This window comes from Lepidochelys kempii, chromosome 12, assembly GCF_965140265.1.
Source record: "Lepidochelys kempii isolate rLepKem1 chromosome 12, rLepKem1.hap2, whole genome shotgun sequence".
Taxonomy (NCBI): Eukaryota; Metazoa; Chordata; order Testudines; family Cheloniidae; genus Lepidochelys; species Lepidochelys kempii.
Window position 1 is genome coordinate 4,923,130 of NC_133267.1, and position 25,206 is coordinate 4,948,335.

At 62.6% G+C, this 25,206-nt stretch overlaps 1 protein-coding gene across 1 annotated transcript; it reads right to left on the reverse strand.

Annotated features, from left to right (window-relative positions):
- Positions 1-17: 17 nt before the first annotated feature.
- EXOC3L1 (exocyst complex component 3 like 1) lies at positions 18-24,115 on the reverse strand. Its single transcript, XM_073307258.1, is given in 16 exon segments — positions 18-1,450; positions 2,646-2,656; positions 3,113-3,216; positions 3,218-3,238; positions 4,972-5,127; positions 6,468-6,590; positions 11,657-11,798; positions 12,150-12,260; positions 13,249-13,349; positions 15,414-15,539; positions 17,674-17,791; positions 17,968-18,646; positions 19,433-19,652; positions 22,718-22,878; position 23,777; positions 23,873-24,115. Coding segments are annotated over 16 exon segments (2,394 nt in total). The 5' UTR covers positions 24,017-24,115; the 3' UTR covers positions 18-1,274.
- Between the last annotated feature and the right edge of the window lie 1,091 nt (positions 24,116-25,206).

Sequence of the window (25,206 nt, forward strand, 5' to 3'; positions counted from 1 at the left end):
AGATAGCGCGTATTCTGGACACTGCCTATTTCAGGATGGATCATCCAAACTCTGCACTTGGCTCTGATTACTGCAATTCCTATGATCCCGGGCAGGGAATAGGACGGGGGAAGAGGAGTGAATGGGAGGTGGGGCCTTGGGGGGAAAGAGGAGGGCAGAGGCGGGGCAGGGGAGGTTCCGGCACTCCGGCTGGAGTGTGTGATTTATATATTACAAAGTTGGCAACTCTAGTTGCAAGAGAGTTTGGATTTGTCTGTGTTATAACTAGGCCGGGAAGGAATCGATAAGTACTGGGAAATGTCAGTACACATTGATTTCACTGCACCCTCCCCCCAATGAAAAACATTTCCCTCGATAATCATCAAACTGTACCGACTGGCAAAGGAAGAACAACGCGGCTGAAGTTCATCTTTGAGTTTGATCAAAGGGTCTTTACTGTGTATATTCTGACATGGGATGTTGGCAGTTCATGTTAAAACGGCATTAAAGCTTTAACTTGGGGAATCTGAACGTCCTCTTGTCGCTAAATAATTATTGTCTGATGCCTCCATTATCTGACCCTCCATGGATTCTGCTGTGAACATTTAAATAGATCAAAATACAAAAAATGCTTAAACATCAATGTTCTCCATCAAAATGATGAACCACTAGCTGAATTCTGCCCAGCCCAGTCAGAAACCTGTCAAGCCGTGCTCTCAGCTGGCCTCTGGCACCACGTGGTAACATCCTGCCCTGGGCACGCGAAGGGCATGGGAGTGGGGAGGGGCGGGGAGGAAGTGCTTGTGGCTGGACCTGGGGAAGGAATCCTGGGGAAATTCCCTTTCTGCTCACCACCACCGTGATCCCACCATGTGAAGCTACCAGCCTTAGCTGGCCTGTCCCCTCCGCAGGCTCTGGGCTGCACATACGCTGGGAGGGCTGAGCAGAGGGGGCAGCTGGGAAGCAGCACAGAGCAGAGGCCTGGAGACCGAATGGGCAGAGCTGAATCTGGTGGTTTAGCCCACCCACGGTTAGGGTGCCGGGGGCTCAGTGGGCTGAGGGGCTCCCTGGGCCAGCAAAGCAGGTGCCAAGGTGTCAGCCAGTGGGAACTGGGTGCGGAAGCCTCCCGTCTCCTCCCTGCATAGCAGGGCTGATGCCCAGGCTTTCCCTGCCCCGTTTCCGGAGCCCAGATGGGGCTTCTGCCCAGTCCCACCCAGGGCCTCTCAGAGGTCCGTCATTCGGAGACAACGCTGGCCAGGGCAGGCTGCAGACAGCCGGGCTACAGCGTGCGTGTCTCAGGCACACTTGCCCTTGCGAAGGCAGAAGGGGAGCTCCGGAGCCGGGACCAGGATGTTGCTGAAGATGGGCTGGTAGTTTTCGGGCAGGGACTGAGGATTCTGCGCCATCATTTCCAACACCACGTTCCGGACCTCCTTGGAGACATCGCCCCGCAGATCCAGCAGGATGGAGACTGCTCGTCACTGTGGGGAACAGGAAACCAGAGACTGAGACACCGAACCCTTTACCTCTTGCTACCTTCTCGGCTCTCGAATGCTGCTCACACGTGGGATCTCCTCTCAAGCCCAGAGGGGCCGGCACCTCGCACACCTCTGAGGTCCCCCTGAAGTGACTGACCGCGTGCTGCAGAGCCTGGAGTGAAGCGTACTGCACTGACGGGAGAACACCACAGTATCATCTGTTTCCTGCAGGTGTCCTGTGCAGGGACCTACAAAATTCACGGCCGTGAAAAACGTGTCATGGACCATGAAATCTGGTCTTCCCCATGAACTCCAGCTATTGTAGGCAGGGCCGGATTTCCAATTAGGCACAGTAGGCACGTGCCTAGGGCCACCAGCATTCTAGGAGTGCCTAAAAGTTAAAAGTGGTTAAAAGTTTCCGTTTTTATGGAAAACACGAAGGTCAGTGGGGGGGGGCAGGGCACTGAAGATGCTGTGCCTAGGGGCCGCATAGGTATAAATCTGGCCCTGATTGTAGGGGGGCTGCGGTATTGCCATCTTACTTCTCTGCTGCTGCTGGCAACGGTGCTGCCTTCAGAGCTGGGTTTCTGCCAGCAGCTGCCTCGCTCCAGCTGCCCAGTTCTGAAGGTAGCACAGAAGTAAAGATGGCAACACTGCAACCCCCCCACACACACACACTTGCCTTGCAACCCCCCACGTGACCCTCTTTTGGGTCCGGACCCATGGGTCCGGACCCCCACGGTTACAAACACCAGTGAAATTTACTATTTCAATATCTCAAACCAGGAAATTCAAGAGTTTTAAATGCTATGACCATGAGATTTACCAAAATGAACCATCAATTTGGTAAGGCCCTAGTCATGCGGCTGCGTCCTCGTTCTACGTCTTTTGTGTTGTGGCAGGCTGAGAAGTGCCCGGCCAGCAAAGCCACAAACCAAAGCTCAAGCATTTGTCACTAAATAATAGACTTTTTTCAAAAGCAAAAAACCCCTTTATCTTTTCTTCCATATGTTCTGGTTTGGGCTGATTTTGAGTATCAAATGTTGGCCATTTTGTTTCTCTCCTTTCAGCCCTGTGGCCCTTGAGCACAAGCGAATGAAAGCAGGAGTGGGGACTCTTCAGGGAAACGTCTTTTCTTTTCTTATTTTTCCCTACATTTTTTGTTCTGCCGTGCTGGGAGTTTCAAACCGCCCTCTTCGCTGGAAAAGTCAGAGTGTAGCACAAGGAACAAGAGGGTGGGCTCCACCTCCGCCCCTCCCCGGCCATCAGTCATTTATTTATTTCGCTCCGCGGCCAAAATCAACAAAAGGGGGTGGGAAGCCCTAAAGTTCAACATTTGGAAATAAAACAAAACTCTTGTGAAAACCACCTCCCCAGGAGCCAGAGCATTTCTCTGTCAGTCTGTGCCACTCTGACTTGGTGACTCTCTTCTCTGTGCTGCCCACAGGCGAGCCCGGCCCTGCCCCTGTGGCTCTCGCGGATGAACAGGATTGCAAATACCACTGGAAAGGTCCTTCAGACGTGTGCCATGGGGTGGGGGTTCAGGCTTACACTGGAGACAGCCTGTGTGAAGGCAGCTCCCCCTACTGGCAGAGCAGGACCCCCCATGGCAGCCCCAGTGTAACGGGCCTTTCTCGCTGCGCTGGGTTTGCTACCTGATATCTGGGTACTTCGTCATAAATCCCAGGACCTCCAGGCTGAGCAAGGCCGGGTCTTGGAGGCGGATGAGCTCCTGGAGGGCGAATATCACCTCGAGGGTCCTGCTCGCTCTCGGCCAGGCCCTGCGGGAAGGAACCAGCCAGCACAGGGCGCATTAAGCGCCGGCCAGACACAAAGCACCGCCCCAGGGAGCCGTACGGCAGCAGTGTGCTGGCATGCTGGCCCGCAGCACCAGCCGGAGAGAACTCACCAGACACCCTCAGCAACCAGGCCCGACGCCCGTGGGTGCAACTCAGTGTGTGTCCTCCATGCTTGGGCCACAGAGAGCCCTCTGGGCTGATGTGCCCATGCCTGACCCTCCCAGGCCTAAGAGAGGGGTGATCCAACCTCCCGCAGCCAGCACTTGGCTCAGCCTAGCGTTGAGAGGGGCAAGGTGAGTCAACGCCTCCAAAAATGGTTAGCTGCTGAACAATGTCGCTTTGGATTCGTGAATCTGTGTCATGGACACTGAAGAGTTTTGACCGAACTGAACCAATTGAAAGGTTCCAGGTATGTCAAAAGGCAACGTTTTGACCCAATGAGAAAAACTGGTTTTGATTTCAGGCATTTTGATAAAAGGCAAAAGGAAAGGAGGACTCGTATCAGAAAACAGCCGAGGAGGAGGTAGCCGGAGGCCGCCCTATCAGCTTAAGCCCAGTGGGTAGCATGCTCCCCTAGCACATGGGAGATCCAGTTTCAGTTCCCCCAGGATGGGTTTGAACTGGGGTCTACCAGGTTGCAGGAGTGCCCTATCCAGTGGGCTATGGGATAGTCTGGAGCAGGGCTGTCTCAAGCTCTCCTGCTGAAGCTGTGTTACTTTGTGTATTTGAGGAGTTTGGGGTGTAGGAAGGTGCTCCGGGCTGGAACTGAGGGGTTTGGAGGGCAGGAGGGGAATCAGGCCTGGGGCAGAGGGTTGGGGTGCAGGAAGGGGTGCAGGCTCCGGCTGCGGGTGGGGATGGAGATGAGGGGTTTGGGGTGCAGAAGTGTGCTCGGGGCTGGGACCAAGGGGTTTTGCAGGCTGGGACAGGGATCAGGACTGGGGGGGTGGTTTGGGGCGTGGGGAGGTGAGAGATCTGGCTGGGGATGGGGCTGGGGATGAGAGGTTTGGGGTGCAGGAGGGTGCTCCAGCCTGGGATCGAGGGGTTTGTGAGGGCGGGAGGGGGATCAGGGCTGGGGCCGGGGGTGAGGTGTGGGGGGAGGCTCCGGGCGGCGCTTACCTCAAGTGGCTCCTGGCATTGGCAGCATGTCTGTTCTCTGGCTCCTATGCGGAGGCACAGACAGGCAGCTCTGCGTGCTGCCCCATCCGCAGGTGCCGCTCCTGCAGCTCCCATTGGCTGTGATTCCCGGCCAATGGAAGATGTGGGGGCGGCGCTTGGGGCAGGGGCAGCGCGCAGAGCGGAGCCCCGTAGCTGCTGCTTCCGGGAGCCATGCGGAGTGGACCACAACCCTGCTCCCCGGCTGGAGTGCCAGAGCAGGGCAAGCCCCAGACCCTGCTCTCCAGTGGGAGCTCGATGGCCGGATTAAAATGGCTGGTGGGCCGGATCCAGCCCACAGGCCATAGTTTGCCCACCCCGTCCTAGATCCACCAGGCAAGAGTTGTTCTCACACAGCTTTCCCTGGCCCCATAATCACCCACTGCCAGCGTGAATGACTATGAATTGCCACTGGGGGGGGAGCAGATAATTCCCTCTCCCTTGCCCCCGTGTGACTGAAACATTTCCGTCTGACTCCACCTCAGCCGGCCGCCGTGACCACCCACCGGCGATACCGACCCGCAAGCCTGACCTTGTGTCTCTGGGGATGCAGCTTCTCTCACCAGGTTGTGGAAAAGCTCCCTCAGCTGGCAGGCATCCTGGTGCAGCCGGGTGGAGAGCTGGCTCCGCTCCTCAGCGCTCCGGCACACCATCTTCTTCTCCATGAGCGCCCGCACGTAGTGATTCATGACCAGGTGCTCGCTCTCGGCCAACAGGAACTAGACCCCGGCAGGAGAGGAGAGCGGGAGACAGTGAGACACGAAGCCATTTGCTGTGGCTACGCGGGGGGGGGGGGGGGAGCGGGGAGACCTGGGGGCAACTGTAACCAGCAGCAACGAGACAGGAGAATAATGTGGAGTGAGTGGGATTCCTGCAGGGCAACAGGGCAACCCAGGGCAGGGAGCCACTGCAGCCCCTGGCACTGCTCGGCAGCACCAGCAGCAGCATGCTCCGTCCTAGGCATCTCCGCGGGCGGACTGGAGGGAGTGTGACGAGGACGGGTGGGCCGGCTCCGGGGGGGAGTGGAAGGGCTACATGTCTACGGTAGCGTGGCTAGGTGGCCTACGGGAGGAGGCAAGAATCTGCAGGGTGATCCCGACAGGAGGGGGGAGGAATATGTAGGTCCCCCCAGGGGTGGCACTGACTCGGGGGTGTGATTCGGGAAGGGAACGGGTGGCTGAGCGCCGGGGGGGCGTCTCCCGGCAGTGAACCGAGCGGTCTCCCAAAGCTGAAGAGCCCTGGGGAGCTCGAGAGCTCGTCTCTCTCATGTCCAGAAGCTAGTCCACTAAAATATGACCACCCCCCCACCCCCGGGCATCTCCCCAAGGCAGGTGCGACACCCTGTCCGCTGGGACAGCCCAGGAGCCCAGCAGGCCTCCCGAAGGTTATGGACAGCATCCTCGCCTGCATTTGGGGAGGCCGGGGGGTGGGGGAGAGCTGGGGCCAGGAAGGAACAGCTGGGGTGGGTTATTCCAGCGCTGCCCCCCGCCCCCGATTTCTCCCCTCCTTGCTCCAGCCCCGCCCTGCTCCCCCCCAGCCCCCTTGCTCTCACTCTCCAGCCCTGCTCTCTTCCCCGTGGCTGGGCTGGGCTGTGCTGCCTGTTACCCATGCCAGTGGGGGGCAGGGTCTGAGGGTGGGGGGCAGTCCTGGCTCCCCAGCCCATCCTTTGGGGGCCACCCCTTGTGCCACGGCTGCTCCTGCCTGCAGAGAGCTCCTGTCTCCAGTGTCACCTGCTTCTTGGAAAGGAGCCAGGGCGCAGGAATGTTCTACCTCATCCGGTCCCCGCAGAGGGACAGCTCCAGCCTGAAAACCTCGGATCCAACTGCTCTGACCCCCCAAAAGGCCAGCTCCTCTCCGTCAGCCTCCTGGGTCCCACTGGCCCTGCTCCCATCCCTGTTATCCCCCCCCCACCCACGGGCACAGGCCCAATGCAGAGGGTGCAGTCCCAGTGGGAGGCACCATGCCTCCTGGAGCTCCCCAGTGTGCAGGGGGCATGCTCGGCACCATGCCCCTTCCCAGGGCTCAGCATGCACCCGCCGAAGGGGAGCAAGCCACGTACCGTGAAGATGGGTTTCCGGACGTGGGAGAAGTCTCTCATGTACTTGTCGATCACCTCGCACATGCTGTTCACCAGCTGGGCCCCAGGCAGCCACTTGCGGGATGGCAGCTGCACGGTCAGGGGCTGAAACATACACGCACACACATGGTGTCAGGCGGAGGCTACAAGCCCAGCCAGATCTGCTCGCTCCCATTCCACTAGTATCTCAGTGGGGTGTTAAACAGCAGCTACTAAAGACGGGTATTTTTAAATCAGCAGGTCCGGATAACTTGCATCCAAGAGTTTTAAAGAGCTGGCTGAGGAGCTTGTTAGTGTAGTAACCCTCACCCCTTGCACTAGCAGCTGTGGAGCAGCAGGACCGAATACTGGCCTGGGGAAAGAGACAGCCAAGGAGAGGGCGGCTCAAGCTGGGGAGGGGGCTTGGAATCCATCCAAAGGGTCAGCTGGAAAAAGCTGTTACAGAAGGAGAAGAACTGCGCTGCTGGGCTAGCGGGTGAACCGGATCCTGTGTAGGAGGGGAGGGGAGAAAATAAAAGGAGAGCAAGAGCAGGGAGCTGGGACGAGAGATGGAGGAAAGAGGGAAAGGTTTCAGGTCAGAAGAATCAGAAAAAAATAGTTAGTGCTGTGAGCGGACGCCGGTGGAGCGGGGCGGGGGGTACGTGAGCGGACGCCGCTGGAGCGGGGAGGCGGGTACGTGAGCGAGCGGACGCCGGTGGAGCGGGGAGGCGGGTACGTGAGCGGACGCCGGTGGAGCGGGGAGGCGGGTTCGTGAGCGGATGCCGGTGGAGCGGGGAGGCGGGGTTCGTGAGCGGATGCCGGTGGAGCGGGGAGGCGGGTTCGTTAGCGGATGCCGGTGGAGCGGGGAGGCGGGTTCGTCAGCGGATGCCGGTGGAGCGGGGAGGCGGGTTCGTGAGCGGACGCCGCTGGAGCGGGGAGGCGGGTTCGTGAGCGGACGCCGTGGAGCGGGGAGGCGGGTTCGTGAGCGGATGCCGGTGGAGCGGGGAGGCGGGTTCGTGAGCGGATGCCGGTGAGCGGGGAGGCGGGTTCGTCAGCGGACGCCGGTGGAGCGGGGCGGCGGGTTCGTGAGCGGACGCCGGTGGAGCGGGGCGGTGGGTTCGTGAGCGGACGCCGGTGGAGCGGGGAGGCGGGTTCGTGAGCGGACGCCGGTGGAGCGGGGAGGCGGGGTTCGTGAGCGGATGCCGGTGGAGTGGGGAGGCGGGTTCGTCAGCGGATGCCGGTGGAGCGGGGCGGCGGGTTCGTGAGCGGACGCCGGTGGAGTGGGGAGGCGGGTTCGTGAGCGGATGCCGGTGGAGTGGGGAGGGCGGGTTCGGTCAGCGGACGCTCCTGGAGCGGGGAGGTGGGTTCGTGAGCGGACGCCGCTGGAGCGGGGAGGCGGGTACGTGAGCGGACGCCGGTGGAGCGGGGAGGCGGGTTCGTGAGCGGACGCCGGTGGAGCGGGGAGGCGGGTTCGTGAGCGGACGCCGGTGGAGCGGGGAGGCGGGTTCGTGAGCGGACGCCGGTGGAGTGGGGAGGCGGGTAAGTGAGCGGACGCCGGTGGAGTGGGGAGGCGGGTAAGTGAGCGGACGCCGGTGGAGCGGGGAGGCGGGGTTCGTGAGCGGACGCTCCTGGAGCGGGGAGGCGGGTTCGTGAGCGGACGCCGCTGGAGCGGGGAGGCGGGTACGTGAGCGGACGCCGGTGGAGCGGGGAGGCGGGTTCGTGAGCGGACGCCGGTGGAGTGGGGAGGCGGGTTCGTGAGCGGACGCCGGTGGAGCGGGGAGGCGGGTTCGTGAGCGGACGCCGGTGGAGTGGGGAGGCGGGTTCGTCAGCGGATGCCGGTGGAGCGGGGCAGCGGGTTCGTGAGCGGACGCCGGTGGAACGGGGCAGCGGGTACGTGAGCGGATGCCGGTGGAGCGGGGAGGCGGGTTCGTTAGCGGACGCCGGTGGAGCGGGGAGGCGGGTTCGTCAGCGGACGCCGGTGGAGCGGGGAGGCGGGTTCGTGAGCGGACGCCGCTGGAGCGGGGAGGCGGTTCGTGAGCGGACGCCGGTGGAGCGGGGAGGCGGGTTCGTGAGCGGATGCCGGTGGAGCGGGGAGGCGGGTTCGTGAGCGGATGCCGGTGGAGCGGGGAGGCGGGTTCGTCAGCGGATGCCGGTGGAGCGGGGCGGCGGGTTCGTGAGCGGACGCCGGTGGAGCGGGGCGGCGGGTTCGTGAGCGGACGCCGGTGGAGCGGGGAGGCGGGTTCGTGAGCGGATGCCGGTGGAGTGGGGGAGGCGGGTTCGTCAGCGGATGCCGGTGGAGCGGGGCGGCGGGTTCGTGAGCGGACGCCGGTGGAGTGGGGAGGCACTCTGAGATAGCGCGTGCGGATGCCGGTGGAGCGGGGAGGCGGGTTCGTCAGCGGACGCTCCTGGAGCGGGGAGGTGGGTTCGTGAGCGGACGCCGCTGGAGCGGGGAGGCGGGTTCGTGAGCGGACGCCGGTGGAGCGGGGAGGCGGGTTCGTGAGCGGATGCCGGTTGGAGCGGGGAGGCGGGGTTCGTCAGCGGACGCCGGTGGAGCGGGGCGGCGGGTTCGTGAGGCGGACGCCGGTGGAGCGGGGAGGCGGGTTCGTCAGCGGACGCTCCTGGAGCGGGGAGGCGGGTTCGTGAGCGGACGCCGCTGGAGCGGGGAGGCGGGTTCGTGAGCGGACGCCGGTGGAGCGGGGAGGCGGGGTTCGTGAGCGGACGCCGGTGGAGCGGGGAGGCGGGTTCGTCAGCGGACGCCGGTGGAGCGGGGAGGCGGGTTCGTGAGCGGATGCCGGTGGAGCGGGGAGGCGGGTTCGTCAGCGGACGCCGGTGGAGCGGGGAGGCGGGTTCGTGAGCGGATGCCGGTGGAGCGGGGAGGCGGGTTCGTCAGCGGACGCCGGTGGAGCGGGGCGGCGGGTTCGTGAGCGGACGCCGGTGGAGCGGGGAGGCGGGTTCGTCAGCGGACGCTCCTGGAGCGGGGAGGTGGGTTCGTGAGCGGACGCCGCTGGAGCGGGGAGGCGGGTTCGTGAGCGGACGCCCGGTGGAGCGGGGAGGCGGGTTCGTGAGCGGATGCCGGTGGAGCGGGGAGGCGGGTTCGTCAGCGGACGCCGGTGGAGCGGGGCGGCGGGTTCGTGAGCGGACGCCGGTGGAGCGGGGCGGCGGGTTCGTGAGCGGACGCCGGTGGAGCGGGGAGGCGGGTTCGTGAAGCGGACCGCCGGTGGAGTGGGGAGGCGGGTTCGTGAGCGGACGCCGGTGGAGCGGGGAGGCGGGTTCGTGAGCGGACGCCGGTGGAGCGGGGAGGCGGGTTCGTGAGCGGACGCTCCTGGAGCGGGGAGGCGGGTTCGTGAGCGGACGCCGGTGGAGCGGGGAGGCGGGTTCGTGAGCGGACGCCGGTGGAGCGGGGAGGCGGGTTCGTGAGCGGACGCCGCTGAGCGGGGAGGCGGGTTCGTGAGCGGACGCCGGTGGAGTGGGGAGGCGGGTTCGTGAGCGGACGCCGGTGGAGCGGGGAGGCGGGTTCGTGAGCGAGACGCCGGTGGAGCGGGGAGGCGGGTTCAGTGAGCGGACGCCGGTGGAGCGGGTGAGGCGGGTTCGTGAGCGGACGCCGGTGGAGCGGGGAGGCGGGTTCGTGAGCGGACGCCGCTGGAGCGGGGAGGCGGGTTCGTGAGCGGACGCCGGTGGAGCGGGGAGGCGGGTTCGTGAGCGGACGCCGGCTGGAGCGGGGAGGCGGGTTCGTGAGCGGACGCCGCTGGAGCGGGGAGGCGGGTTTGTGAGCGGACGCCGCTGGAGCGGGGAGGCGGGTTCGTGAGCGGACGCCGGTGGAGTGGGGAGGCGGGTTCGTGAGCGGACGCCGGTGGAGCGGGGAGGCGGGTTCGTGAGCGGACGCCGGTGGAGTGGGGAGGCGGGTTCGTGAGCGGACGCCGGTGGAGCGGGGAGGCGGGTTCGTCAGCGGACGCTCCTGAAGCGGGGAGGTGGGTTCGTGAGCTAGGATCTCCGGACACACGGGAGAGAGAGTGTCAAGGGAAACCGAAAGGAAGTGGAACTGGCGGAAAAGGGGACTGATCGGAAAGCTGTGCTACATGCAAACAGGTCCTAGAAGCAGTGAACAAGAAGCCCACCCACAAGACACCTGAAGGACGTGAACAGAGAGAGGGACTGTTTGAACATCTGTTGATGGATGTAGTTCAAAAGGGCCCCCGAGGGGAAGAAACCCCGCCTGTGGATAAACGCAGTGGAAAGAGGCCCAGCCACGGCAATATCAACTCTAAGGAGCACTTCAAGCCGAAGAGAAGCAAAGAACAGGACAGCAAGAGTGGAGCTGGCCTTACAGCCAAGGAGAGGAAAAGCTGATTCTTCTCTGAAGTGACACAGTCTATTGGTAAGAAATCCCTTTTGTTCTTGTTGACAACAATGGATTTGGTACTAACGGCAGAGCGTGTACAAGCTCACAGCGGTTGATGAATGGGTACCCTGTGCTTTATCGGTATAAGTAGTAAGTCTCTGCAATAGTCGATATTATTTATGCTCCTGGTACAATATGGGAGTTTTCCCTTGTAAAGTCCGAAAAATTTTAAACGATCCCTTTTGTCTTGGTTGACTGTGCCTCTCCTCACAGTGTAGCCTAGCCTAGCCGGGTCTATGGGTCAACACATTAATGTTGGTTTTCAATAAGTTTGGAGCAGTGGGGACGTTCCAGAAGACTGGACGAAAGTGACAGCTGTGCTCATTTTTAAAGGGGTGAACTGGCTGCCCTGGGTAGCTTTAGTCTGACATCAATTCCTAGGCAAGATAATAGAGCAGCTGATACAGGCCTCGGTAAAGAATGAAAGGAGGGAAACGTAATTAATACTAATCAAGATGGGTGTACGGAAAATAGATCCTATCAAAGCTAATGATCTCTTTTGTTGAGGTGGTTACACGTTTGGTTGACGAAATGGTGGTGACGTCATATACTTTGACTTTAGTAAGGCGTTTGACTTGGTAACGCACAACGTTTTGATTAATGAACTAGAATGATATGAAATTAACAGGGCCCACGTTAAACGGGTTGAAAACTGGTTAAATCCAAATGGAGCTGTAAACGGGGAATCGTCGTCTAGCGGGGTGTCTCCAGAAGGGTCCTGCAGGGACTCGGTTCTTGGCCCTACTCTATTCCCGGCTCCAGGAGCCCTGCAGCCCCTCTTAGATGTGCGTACCTGCAAATCCAGCAGCAGCTCCTCCAGCAGCAGCCGGCAGGCCTTCTTCTGGGTCCGGTCCAGCGCAGTCTTCAGGGAAGAGGGGATTTCAGTGGGCTTGGCAAGAGATGCACTGCCAGGGTGCAAAGTGGAGATGGAAGAGCTGGAAGGAGAAAGAAGGAGCTGAGGGATGGTCAGCTGGGGCAGACGGCCTGGGAGAAGGGAAGCATGGGCTCTGAGGAAGGGTGGGGGAAAGCTCTGGGGAACAGGGAGTGGAGGGCAGGGAATCAGGCCTAATCGGGGGGATATGGGCTCTGGGGAAGGGGTCAGAGCCAATATGGGAGTGCAGGGACTCTGAGGAAATGGTGGGTCTCGTGTCCTTGGGGGTGGGGGCTCTGGGGTAGCAGTGACTGGGGTCTGTGCCCAGTGTGGGGGCCATGTGCTCTGGGGAAGCAGTGGGAGGGGAGCGGATTTGGGTCGTAGGGAAAGAGCTGCCAGTCCCCTGCCAGGTTACCTCAGCGCCATGTTGTTGTTGAGCACAGCCAGCAGGTAGGAGATGTAATGCTTGGGCCTGGCTCGGTCCTTCTGGTGCTCCTTCCCGCACTCCCCCAGGGCCTCTCGCAGCCTAGGACACAGCACATGGGACTGTGAGGGCTGGCAGAGAGGGGACCGGCCATGGAGCTGGAGGGCACCGGGGACTCTCTCCATGGGAGCCCTCTGCCCCTGGCAGCAGCTTCTGGGAGGCCCGGGCTTCCCTGGGTGGGCGAGGCTCTGAAACGGGCTCTGAGCCCTGCACAGAGCCCAGTGGCTGGGCAGATCACCCTGGCGCCCGTTGGGCATTGCATGGCTTGGCACATGCTCAGCCTGGGCATTCCAGCCTCTGTGGTGCTGATGTCTGGAAACTCCTGGTGCGGAGTGTCCCAGGGCAGGGGCTGGGCAGGCTGGGGCACAGGGCCCCGATCCTGCATCAGCTGGAGCAAGCGCTGCTGAGCAGTCGCCAGGTAACTCTGCCTCCCTGCAGGATGCAGCCCAGGGAGCCAGGGATGGGGGGCGCACGTATCCAGCTACTGCGTGGGTCACATTTCCTCATTCCCAGCCTCACCCTGCACCATGCACCCATGCAGGGGGCAGGGCATGCCATGGGGCACACCTAGGGCTCCCTTGACCCTCTCCCACGCAGCAGCCTGGCCGTCCCTGCTGTGGCACCTGTAGGAGGAGGCCAATGAGAGCAGCGCCTGAGCAGACAGCTGGTGGTAGGATCCTAAGAGCCAGCTAATCCCCTCCCAGGGCTGTAAGGCCCTTGGAGAGCGAGGGGCTGCGGAGGGGTAGCCGGGGAAGGGTCCTTAGGAGCCATGGCGCGAGGCTGGGGGGACGTGGGCTGAGTACCCAGGAAAGGAGCACTCAGTGAAGACCGTCAGCTGGGGACAGGATCCAAAGGGGGTCCCAGCCCCTGGATGCCTGACCCCGGAACGGCCCAGCGCTCCAACAGGCCGCAATACGCTGGCCTGTCCGGTCCCCCTGAGATGGGCGGCATGGGATTCCGCCAGCCTTTGCCATCCTGTCCTGGAAGGCAGGCCTCAGGAAGCAGGGGGCACCCCAAGGACACCACTGACCTGATCAGAAAGGCCTCCAGCTCGTCCATGGCCATAGCATAAATCTTCTGCTGCAGAGAGCCCGTGACCTGGGACGCCACCCGGATATTCTCATCCAGCATCTGGGCAGGGAGAGCAGGATGTGGGGTCACTGCCTTGTCCGCAGGCTCCCCCCACATCCCTGGCCGGGGCTCCGGTGCTGCTTGCTCAGTGAGGCTGGGGGCCTTGGCCCCCAGCTCCGGGCTGGCAGGCCTCGCCCCTGTGCTGCCCCAGTGCCAGGCAGGGCAGAGGGCAGGACCCCACTCGGCTCTCTGGGGATTTGCCGGCAGTTCCAGTGCCAGAGGACAGCTGGTGGGAGCCAGGCAAGGGACCTGGCGTGGGCTCCCCTGGCATCAGCGGGGCCCAGGGGAGATGGAGCCATCATGGTACATTCAGGGGTGAGACTAAGCAGCATGTGCCCCTGCCAAGGGGTGGGGAGCGGGGAACGTGGCTCTGGACCCCACAGCTGCCCCCTATGCTCTCAGGCCAGGCTCACTCACCACCTTACCCTCCTTGGAGCCTGGCTCTTGCTTCTCTCTGTCTCTCCACCTTCCGCTCCCTGGTGCCTATGCTGCCCCCAGGAGCATGCCCTGAGCTAGATGGCAATGTCTTGGGGGAAGGCGCCAGGGTGCCTGTGCAGGGCCTTCACTCGCTGCCCTGCTCCCCTCCGCCCCCAAAGCAGGCCGTGGGGCAGCGCAGGGGCGTTGCACTGGGAGAGGCTGCCAGGGCAGAGTGACCAGCGCTCTGGTAACCTTCCCTTGGCAGCCTGGCCACACTGGCAGTGCTCCCAAGCCCACGTGACCCTCCCAGAGCAGGGTAGGTTGGTGCAGCTCAGATCCTCCAGGGATCTGAGAAGCCGTGAGGGCAACCTCCCTAGCCCAGCACACCCCAGCTACTGCAGGGGAGAACCCCCAGCCCAATCACTGCAGGAGCGGCAGGACTTGACCCCTCCATGCACGGCGGGAAAGGCAGGTCCTCCGGGGAGCCCAGAACCAGGCCAGCCCAGTGCAAGGTCTAGGGCACGGACGGAGGAGCAGGTGCCCCAGGGTTCCAGGTGACCCCTAGCAATACAGACCCGAGGCACAGAAAGAGCTCTGCAGGCGGAAAGCCCGACGTGCCGAGAGCGCTCGGGTAATGGCCACGGCTGGGGGCAGCCATGACCAGGGTCTGCAGCACCCCCTGCCCTGCCCAGCTCCTCGCAGGGCACTGCCAGTCCCCTTGCCCTCCTCAGCCCCCTCACAGGGCACTCCTAGCCCCCCTGCCTGGCCTGTCTCCTCACAGGGCACTCCCAGCCCCAATTCCCTGCCCGACCGCCTCACAGAGCACTCCTAGCCCCCTGCCCCACCCTGCCTGGCCCCCTCACAGGGCACGGCCAGCCCTCTTTCCCTCCTCTGCCCCCTCACAGGGCACTGCCAGCTCCCCTGCCCTGCCTGGCCCTGCTCTCACAGGGCATTCCCAGCCCCAATGCCCTGCCCAACCCCCTCACAGGGCACTCCCAGCCCTGTGCCCTGCCCCGCCCGGCCCCCTCACAGGACACTGCCAGCTGTCCCGCCCTGCCTGGCCCTGCCCTTCACAGGGTATTCCCAGCCCCGATGCCATGCCCAACCCCCTCACAGAGCACTCCCAGCCCCCCCGCCCTGCCCGTCCCCTCACAGGGCACTCCCAGCCCCCTTGCCCAACCCCCTCACAGAGCACTCCCAGCCCCCCCGCCCTGCCTGTCCCCTCACAGGGCACTCCCAGCCCTCTTGCCCAACCCCCTCACAGAGCACTCCCAGCCCCCCCGCCCTGCCCGTCCCCTCACAGGGCACTCCCAGCCCCCTTGCCCAACCCCCTCACAGAGCACTCCCAGCCCCCCCGCCCTGCCCGTCCCCTCACAGGGCACTCCCAGCCCCCTTGCCCAACCCCCTCACAGAGCACTCCCAGCCCCCCCGCCCTGCCTGTCCCCTCACAGGGCACTCCCAGCCCTCTTGCCCATCCCCTTACAGGGCATTCCCAGCCCCGATGTCATGCCCAACCCCTTCAAAGAGCCTCCCAGCCCCGCTCTGCCTGGCCCTGGCCCTGGCCCTGCCCCTCACAGGGCATTCCCAGCCCTGATGCCCGCCCAATCCCATCACAGAGCACTCCCAGCCCCACCCTGCCCCACCCACCTGCATGACGATGACAGGCAGGGCCGACTGGAAGAAGCCGAGATGATCCATTTCTGGTTCCTCCTCTCTGAACCACTCCTTGAACTCCACCTCCAGCGTGCGCCTCATCCACTCAGTCACGCTGGCCTGCCCGACGGGAGGACGAAGAGGTGAGACGGGACGCCGGGCCCCTGCTCTGCTGCGGCAGCTCTAAATGCCCCGGGGTGGCCACAGACCGCCCTTCTGCTGAGACTGCAAATGCGGGGCTTAGGTTTAAAGCTGAGCCGCACGACAAACACATGTGCGCAGTGAGATGGGGCTGCAGACTGGGCTGCCCCGTCAGGGGTAGGGCTGAACATTTGGGATTATTTGCTCAAGTGGAACACCAGAGTATCTCCCACCACAGGGGCCGGTGCCCATGGGGGAAGCCAGGGGATGGAGCACAGCAGGAGAGATGAGAGGATGGCTCAGGCCGGCGGGTAGGGCTGTCTCTCCAGGCAGCACCACCACGTGCTGGGAAAGGAAGGCATCCCGCCGACGTGGTGCTGAGGGAGCGGGCACAGGGCGGGCAATGTCAGGGGCATGCTCGTTAGCTGGCGTGGCTCAGGGGGCAGCAGCGTTTGTCTCTGTTCCCCCTCAGTCGCTCCAGCCTCGGGAGTGAGGCTGCGGGGTGGCAGGGCGCGCAGGGCAGAGAAGCAGCTCAGGAGCAGGGCCCGGCTGCAGTGACAGAGGGGCTGTGCCCGCTGGGGGGCAGCTGGGGAAGAGGCCATGGTGGAGGCTAAGGAGGAAAACTCTCAGCAGTGAGAGCTGTTGGGGAAACCCCACGTTTGCCTTAAGTGGGAGCTGAGCAGAACCCTCCTGAAGGGTCACAAGGACCCGTAACAACTTGTGGTGATGGGGAAAGGTGCGAAAGCGAGCCGGAGCCCGACTCAGCCCAACCCAAGTGCCCGGCTCATAGAACTCAAGGCCTGTGTCGTGCTCAGGCCTGGTAAACAAGAGACCCGCATAATCAATTAACCAAAATGGGCTTGTCGGAAACAAAGCCTAATTAGTGGACAAAATAACGAGGGACTGGGCTGTTCCACCCACTGCTCCCTTGGGGGCCTCAGGAAGATGCTGGGGGGAAGCTGGCAAACTGAAAGAAATGGAGGGAGCGGGCTTCACCATCATGGCCGCCACCCCGCCATCTCCTGGGCCCCCGGGATCCATCGTGACATCATTGTGCCAGAGGTCCTGACCTGACCGGGCCAGAGAGAAGGACCCCGATCAATCCCAAACACCAGCTGGGAGGTGAGACTTTGTCACCCCCTTCCTCAAGTTGTCCTTTTCCTTCCCTCTTGTCTTTCCTCTTCCCTACCTCTCTCCTTTTCCCTTCTGTCCAATAAGAGTCCGGCTTAGCCGGCCGACACTGTATATTTTGCAACACTGCTGTTAGCCTGGAACCAGAGAGGCAGTTAAAAGCAATGCCCTGAACAGCCCGACGCTGGTACAAGCTTGCCAGCTCTCGGAGTGGCTGAGCAGCCGTGGGCTGAGCCTGTGTTTCTCCAGCAGCGAGGCTACCAGTGAGAATCGGCACCAGAGATAGATGCTGCATTTTCTCTTTGCTGTTCTGTCCTCTCCCCTTTTGTGTGTTTTGCTTTGTCTTCTAGCAAACAGGATCGGACTTTACCAGCAGCAGCAACAGCTCCAGCCCGTCTCTACTAACTTCTGCTCGTTGCCCCGGAAGGACAGTTATTCCCATCTTTACACCTTTCCTTCTTGTCTGTATCTTTAACCGAGGGTTACAAAGGCTGTTAATGCTGTGTTTGCCATGGGACCAAGCAGGCCGAGGTCTCTGGGTACGAGACCCCGAGCCTTGTGTAACGCTGTCTAATACTGGATATTAACAAACCTGGTCCACTTGTTCCATCGGAACCGGGGGGCAGTGGAATGGGCTCTTCCTGGCCCTGCCACTGCAGGGAGCTTGCCACGGGGCAGAGGGCGAATGAACAGGGGAGGAGGGGCCCAGCAGAGCACACAGCACTCTGTGTGTGTGTGTGTGTGTGTGTGTGTGTGTGTGTGTGTGTGTGTGTGTGTGTGTGTGTGTGTGTGTGTGTGTGTGTGTGTGTGTGTGTGTGTGTGTGTGTGTGTGTGTGTGAGAGAGAGAGAGAGAGAGAGAGAGAGAGAGAGAGAGAGAGACACACACACAGGTTTTGCTGGGCCCTCACCACCCCTTCTCCGAAATGGGCAACTCCAGGCCTGCGTGGGATGCTTGCTACCGCATCCTCCCTAGCTCACTCACCTTGACTTTCGCCACATATTTCCTCTCCATCTGCTCCACCACCTCTGGGGACACCAGGGGCTCCAGAGTAGACACGTCCACCTCGGGGAGAAGGTCTGGGTGACCCATCATTTCCGGGCTGCGGGGAGGAACAAGGGGAGCCAGTGAATAACACCATGTGCTCCAGGCAGATGGACGACTTCCAAATCGGACTTCCAAATCAAACATCCACGGGTGTGCGCACCCCCCCCTCCATGCCAGCCCCGGGCTCCTCACACACACCCCGAGCTCCCCCACCCCCTGCCCGGCACTGACCTGTGGTACACATGCAGAACCCAGCTGAGGAGCATGAAGATCTCTTGTTTGTCCAGGTCCCTGCTGAGGATGTCCTGCAGGTGGTCGGAGAGGCCCTGGTGGTACATGCGGGTACAGATGCTGAGGATGTCGTAGTGAGGTGGGCAGCACTGCACCATCAGGTCTTTCACCACACGCAGCTCCGCAAGGATGTCACTCTGCAGCGCGGCCAGGTGCCGGCCCAGTCCCGGGCCCTTCACGTCCCCGTGAGCGGCCTTGAAGTGGGCAGCAGCGATGGTCTCCTGCATGACCTGGTAGAACCGCTGCCTCCAGGCTTTGGGGCGCCCAGGGGCAGGGAAGCGGTGGGTGCGGGGTCCCAGCAGCAGGGCATCATCGACGCTCTCTTCTCTCTCAATGATCCGCACGGCAGAGACGAAGAGGGCTGGGTCCTCCTGCACCAGCCTCACACTGCCGCCCACGACGCGCCACAGCTGCTGGGCCAGTGCGTCGCTCAGCTCCTGCAGGCCCCCGAAGAAGGACTCCACCACGCCCAGGGCCTGGTCGTTCGGGAGGCTGCTGCTGCAGTGCAGCTGGGAGGAGATGTCGTCCCGCAGGCGCTCCAGCGCCATGAGCCCGGCGTGGGCCTCCAGGAGCTGCTGGCCTTGGAGGAGATGGAGGGACTGGGCAAGGAGCTCGTGTACTGCGTGGAGAGGAGACATCCAACAGCCTGGACCCTGTGGGAGCCAGATCCTGAGCTGCCCTGCACGGACAGCAGCAGGGCGCAGCGCTGGGAACACGGGCTCCCACGCTCAGCGCAGGCGAGGGGGAGAGAGACCTTCTGAGCAGGCCCCCTAGAAACCTCCTCCTGCGGCCCCCCACAGGCAGTGTTAGCTGCCTGCCTGTGCCTGGCACCACGCTGGGCAGTTGCTCACCCCATTGTCCAGGGTGGGGTGGGCACAGGACAGGACTGGCAGTCCCTGAGCAGGGAGCTCCTGGCTAGAAAGCCTGGGTCCTACTGTCGCCAGACAGGCAGCTGCGCTCCCAGGACGTGCTTGGCCAAAAGAGCCCAGACTGCTCCCTCATGGCCTGGGGCTCTGCGGGAGCATGATGTGCACCCGGCAGGCCCCCGCTGTGCCCACGCCCCTCTCCCAGCCAACGGGCTCCGTCTGCTGGGGACCACGTGGCTACGGGGGCATAGCCAGGCTTACGCCGTTATGGGGTGACTCTGCGGCGCCCTGGGACCTCGGGGCTGGGGATGCCCTCGGTGAGGCAGCAGCGTGAGCAGCATCCACCCACGCCGGGTGCTCTTGCAGTTAGGTGCAGGGCTGGGCCTTACCTCCAGCCCCTTGCCTGACAGCGCCCCCAGGACCTGGCTCCTTCAGCCAGCTGCGGGGCTCCGTGCCCACCGGGCACCCAGGCCCAGCGCCCCGCGCAGGGGCCGTATCACACACCAGGGCACGCTGAGGCCTGGCTCGGTGCCCCTTACCTGAGGAGAGCTGGGGCAGCGCCCGCATGACGGCAGCCATCTGCGCGTGCTCCGTCACCACAGCCCGCAGCGGCGCCAGCCTCTGGAAGCCCTCGGCACTGCCCAGCAGGTGCCATCGCACGGCGCAAAGGTCCCGGCGTACGCTCCGCATGTCCCCAGCCGCTGAGCGCAGCTGCTCCAGCCCCGAGCTCACCCCCTCCAGGTGGGACTGCACGGTCGACTGGCAACACAGAGGGCAGGGATGGTGAGCAATGCCCAGCCCCACAGGTCTGGGGAGAACCTACCCACCCCCACATTGCTCCCCCAGCCCCACCCTACACACAGCCCCTCCAGACCTCCCCCACTTCCCTAACCCCACCCTACACAGCCCCTCCCCCACTCCCTGAACCCCCCCGACACAGCGCTTCCAGATCCATCACTTCCCCAGCCCCACCCTACACAGCCCCATCACTCTCCTAACCCCACCCTACACAGCCCCTCCAGACCCCCCCACTCCTCTAACCTCACCCTACACAGGCCCTCCAGATCCCCCTCCTCCAACCCCACCCTACACAGCCCCTCCAGACCCATCACTCCCCTAACCCCACCCTACACAGACCCTCCCCCAATACCCGAACCCCCCCGACACAGCCCTTCCAGATCCATCACTTCCCCAGCCCCATCCTACACAGCCCCTCCCCCACTCCCTGAACCCGCCCCCGACACAGCCCTTCCAGATCCATCACTTCCCCAGCCCCACCCTACACAGACCCATCACTTCCCCAGCCCCACCCTACACAGCCCCTCCCCCAATCCCCGACCCCCCCCGACACAGCGCTTCCAGATCCATCACTTCCCCAGCCCCACCCTACACAGCCCCTCCCCCAATCCCCGAACCCCCCCGACACAGCCCTTCCAGATCCATCACTTCCCCAGCCCCACCCTACACAGCCCCATCACTCCCCTAACCCCACCCTACACAGCCCCATCACTCCCCTAACCCCACCCTACACAGCCCCTCCAGACCCCCCCACTCCTCTAACCTCACCCTACACAGGCCCTCCAGATCCCCCTCCTCCAACCCCACCCTACACCGCCCCTCCAGACCCATCACTCTCCTAACTCCACCATACACAGCCCCTCCAGACCCCCCCACTCCTCTAACCTCACCCTACACAACCCTCCAGACCCCTGCTAACCCATAATTACTCTCTGATCTAGGGACTTCTTGATGCCAACTGGTAGAGGGAGGATAATGTGGGTGTGGGGAGCATGGGAGTAATACTGGTGGGGCAGCGGGTGTGGGGTCGGTGGGCATAATACTGGGGGAGGGGTGGGTTGGCACAGAGAGGGTCAGTGCAATACCAGGAGGGGGTGGGTGGCTGCGGGGGTAATACCGGAGGAGGGGTGGGTGAGGCAGGGAGGGGTTGGGGGTGATACCAAAATACTGGGGGAGGGGCAGGTTGGCACAGGGAGTGTAATAACACTGGAGGGCGGGGAGGGTGTAATACCGAGGGAGGGGCGGGTGGGGGTGATACCAGGGGAGAGGGCGGGTGCAATACTGGGGGTGGGGCAGGTGGGCGTCGGTGTAATATTGGGGGAGGGGTGGGTGGTTGCGGTACTGCGTGGGAGGGGTATGTCCGTGGGGGGGGACGTGTAGGCGTGGGGAAAGATGATTTGGGGGGCCAGGGAGCAGGCTGTCCCCTTCGGATGTTAATCATTAGTGGCATGTCTCAGCCACAGCCGCCGTGGCCCCGGGGGAGTTTGCTGTGCCGTGGCAGCATCCAGCAATCCCCCCTGGTCCATACCCACGCTTCCACATGGCTTCTGGGATTTAGACGTGAGCTGGGGACAAGCCCCCGCCTCGCTCTCCCTGGGATCCTCCTATGTTTCTTGGTTTGACCAGAGCAGATTCTCCACCCGGCCATGGGGCACAGATGGAAATGGAGGTGGGAATGGCTCTCCGGGAGCACCCCCCCACACACACTGAGGCTGCTGCTGCTCTGGGCCACAAACTCCTGTGGGGAGCCGCCTTCTCTCCCTTCGGTGCTCAGGTCCCACAGTGACCACAGCCCACGCGCCCCCTTCTTCCCCACCAGGCAGGTCACCCCCTCGCCCTCATGTCCCACCCTGCCTTGTGACAACAGCCAGCAGCTGCTCTCCCCAGCTCTGCTCCCTTTGGCCCCGGAGCATCTTTATGAACACAGACAGACACCCGGGATTTCCCCGGGGCGAGACCGGTCCGAGCCGGCTGCTCTGCGTCCAGCCCTCCCCCTGTCCGACTGGGAGATCATCTCTGAGCAGAGCGAAGAACAGCAGCTACAGCCCCCGGAGATGCCCACGCGGCTCGGCATCCCCCTCACCCGCTGCCCCAGCGCAGGAGCTGCTGTGACCCCCGCTGCCTCGGCACGGGCCCAGGAATGGAGCTTGGGTCTCCGCTCATGCTGGTGATGGGAGCGACGCTTATTGGTCAGTCAGCAGCCCCCCCCCCCCCCCTTTTTTTTTTTTTTTACATTGAAAACTTTTGCTCACAGGCCAGTGAGACAAGTCTCTGGCCACCTGCACAGGCGCCGACTCCGTGGGTGCTCCAGCCCTGAGCACCCACCGGCAGCTCCCCGCCCCCGCCCCAGCTCACCTCCACCTCCGCCTCTGCCTCTGAGCGCGCCCCTGGGTCCTGCTTCTCCCCCCTCCCTCCCAGCACTTGCGCCGTGAAACAGCTGTTCCGCGCGGCAAGCCTGGGAGGAAGGGGGGAGGAGGGGGAACCTGGTGCGCTGGGGGAAGAGGCGGGCCGGGGCACGGATTTGGGGAGGGGGTCCAATAGGGGCAGAGTTGGGGCTGGGGCAGGGGGGTGCGAGCACCCACCAGCACCAATGAAAGTTGGCACCTGTGGCCAGATGGGCATGTGATCCGAAAGCCTTGGGCTCTGCTCTGTCGTGTTCATTGTGATTTGGGACAGACGTGGTCGTTTCCCCAGTTCAGTGCTATCCCTGCAGCCTGCCGTTGGTATGGCTGGAGCAGTTCCAGCCGGAGAGTCCCGGCTCCTTCCAAAAATGCCTCTGACTTTATGCCCACAATTTCTCACACTCTTAGTCTAAAGGCAAATTGCCTGAAAGAACTAGAAAAAGCCCTGGGCTCGGTTCTGGGAAAGCTGAGCAGTGTCCTGACATGTTTTCCTGCTTTGAAATGGCTCCAGTTTCGAATGGACTAAGTGTTAGAAAATGGCATACACTCCCCTGGGGCAAGGAATCCCAGGTCACAGGAGGCCTAACCTCTCTGGGCCTAGGGCCCCCTGCAATGAGCACCCACCTTTAGCCGGGATTGGATCGAGCTGTTTCGCTGGGCCTCCCGGCTCCGGTAGTGTCCCAGACCCTCCAACTTGTCCGGGCGGTAAAACACCGCCGAGGCCCATTTCAAAGCAGCGCCTCTTGCTAACTTCTCCGCCTTCTCCGCTTCTGGCCATTCCTCATCTAGGGGCAATGTTATCAGTTAAGAAAACAAACCGGAGGCAGCGTCTCCTTCGCAGACAGGAAGAGCATTTCCACTCCAGCTGCTTCCAGAGGACGGAGGTACAGGAAGCAGGGTGTGAATGTACACATGCCTGCATGCACACACGGACATGGGGACAGGGACAGACAGGCAGACACATGAGGATGTGGGGACAAACGAGCGCTCAGCTGCCACCATGGTGAGAGACATAATAAAATCCTAGAAAAGTGAGCATACGGACAGCCAGAAGCACAGTAAGGGATGTGGACAGACAGACACACACGTGGACAGGCACACCCTAGGGGATATGGGGAACAGACACACGGGGACTGAGGGATGGACACATACACACGGGGACAGCCAGACAGAGTTGTCAAGTGTCCCTCAGCCTGCCTGTGTGCAGGGCCCTACTCCACACAGCCCCACGAGGCTGCCCCCTTCCTGGCTGCCCCAGAGCTCCCAGTGGGATGGCTGCACGGAGTTTGGAGGTGCCCCATGCCATGGGTTTGCTGCCTGGGAGCTGCTGATAGGGGCCTGTGAGCAAGGCAGTGACTCAGCAGGAAAGATACAGCCGCAGCTGGCAGGGACTTAGTGACCAAGCAGGGAACGCAGCAGTCTGGGGTCAGTCCAGTCCTACTCACTGGGCACTGAGCCTGCCCCTCCCCTGGGCATTGCCCACCGCTGCTTCCCCAGCAGCCGGGTTACAGCCTCTCCCCTGAGCACCTGTGCTGGGGAGAGGGAGCTCAGGTGAGCTAGGAACGAGGAGTGCCCTGAACGCTGCTCCAGATACAGTGGGGGGTGAAATGGGGTTCCCTGAACAGGCCCAGATGGATGTTGGAGGTCGCATGGCCCCGGGTGTCTCTTCAGTCTCCTAACAACCCTGGTTCTGTGCGCCTGTCTCAGACTGCGTCTGTGAACCAGAGCAGCCCTCCCCAGGTCCTACTGCCCTGCTCTGCGTAGCAATGCAGACCCAACTGGGGCCACTGCCTGGCACCTGCCCTCTCTCAGCACTGCTGCTCTCCTGGCCTGGCACGGACAATGCCGTGGGCGTGCCAAGGGCTGGCTGAGGTTCTTCCCCGAACTCGGTGCTGCCTCTCCCCTCATTTCCATGCCCCACATTCGCCAGCAGCTTCCCCCGCGCAGCGGCCCCTGGGATTGTCAGTAGTTATGACACAGCGGCCACACCCCGCGTCTGCCTGGGCAAGGCTCCACGGGGCTGGGTTCTGGGCACCACCAGGCCCAGGAGACTGGGCGAACGGCAGCCCAAGGGCAGGAGGAAAGATGGATTTGTGGAGAAAGCGAAAGGGCTTTGGGATAAACCAGCTAACACGAGGCAGAAGTGGCTGCAGCTTGCTGCTGGGTGGGAGCGTCGCTTGCAGAGGGGTTAGTCCCAGGGTAGCGGGGCTGTGATAAGGGGCAAAGGGGTGATGGGAAGGGAAGATGCAGGCTGGCTACCGAGGAAAGCTGCTTGCCAGTGAGGGGTTGGCTGGGCTGTGGAATCACTTCCCAGGGGAGCCCCAGTCCTGGGGCATTGAAATAGCACCGGCCTAATGCCTCAACACTGCACTGTAGGAATAGCTGCTTTGCCATATGAGCCTCCTGCCCCGTTCCATCACTCTCTTCCCAAGGGCAGGGCAGAGGCAGCGATCCTAAACATGCCCAGATGGCAGGCAGAGGAGATGTACCCCCGCCAGGGGCAGGGGATTACCCCCATCCTCACTACCCCACAGGCTATGAAGGGATCCTGGCCAGGGACAGATGACTGAGAACCCCCCCAGACTTGGAGCCAGGCTTCACCATGGTCACCCCAGTGCAGGGAGTCACATCACTCCCCAGAGGGACTGGCCCAGCATGGGCTGCGTGAGCCCTGCGGCCCCCCGCTGCCCTCCCTCGAGCCGCAGTTCTCATTACCTCTGCGACTGCTGGAGTCCTCCTCCGGCTCGGCAGACGTGCCCATGGCTCCAGCCGCTGTGTGCAGGGTTCAGAGGACAGGGCTGGGCTGAAGAGAGGAAGCACAGCCAGCAGTTTCCTTCAGTGATTCCACTCACAGCTCCTCAGGGGCTCATTGTGTTACTGCAGACACACTCAGGATGTCGGGGGGGAGGGGGAGGCAGCTCCTGCTCTTGACATTTTTCACTCTTTGTGAATGTAACTCGCTCCATGCACAGTGTCATACTGTGGGTGCATCGCGGTTTGTGCATGCCTGTGTGTGCCCAGCATGCCGCCCGTGGGTGGCTGTGTGTGCACGCCCTATGTGCACAGGTTTGTGTGTGCATACTGTGTGTACATGTCTTTGCACGGCAATGTGT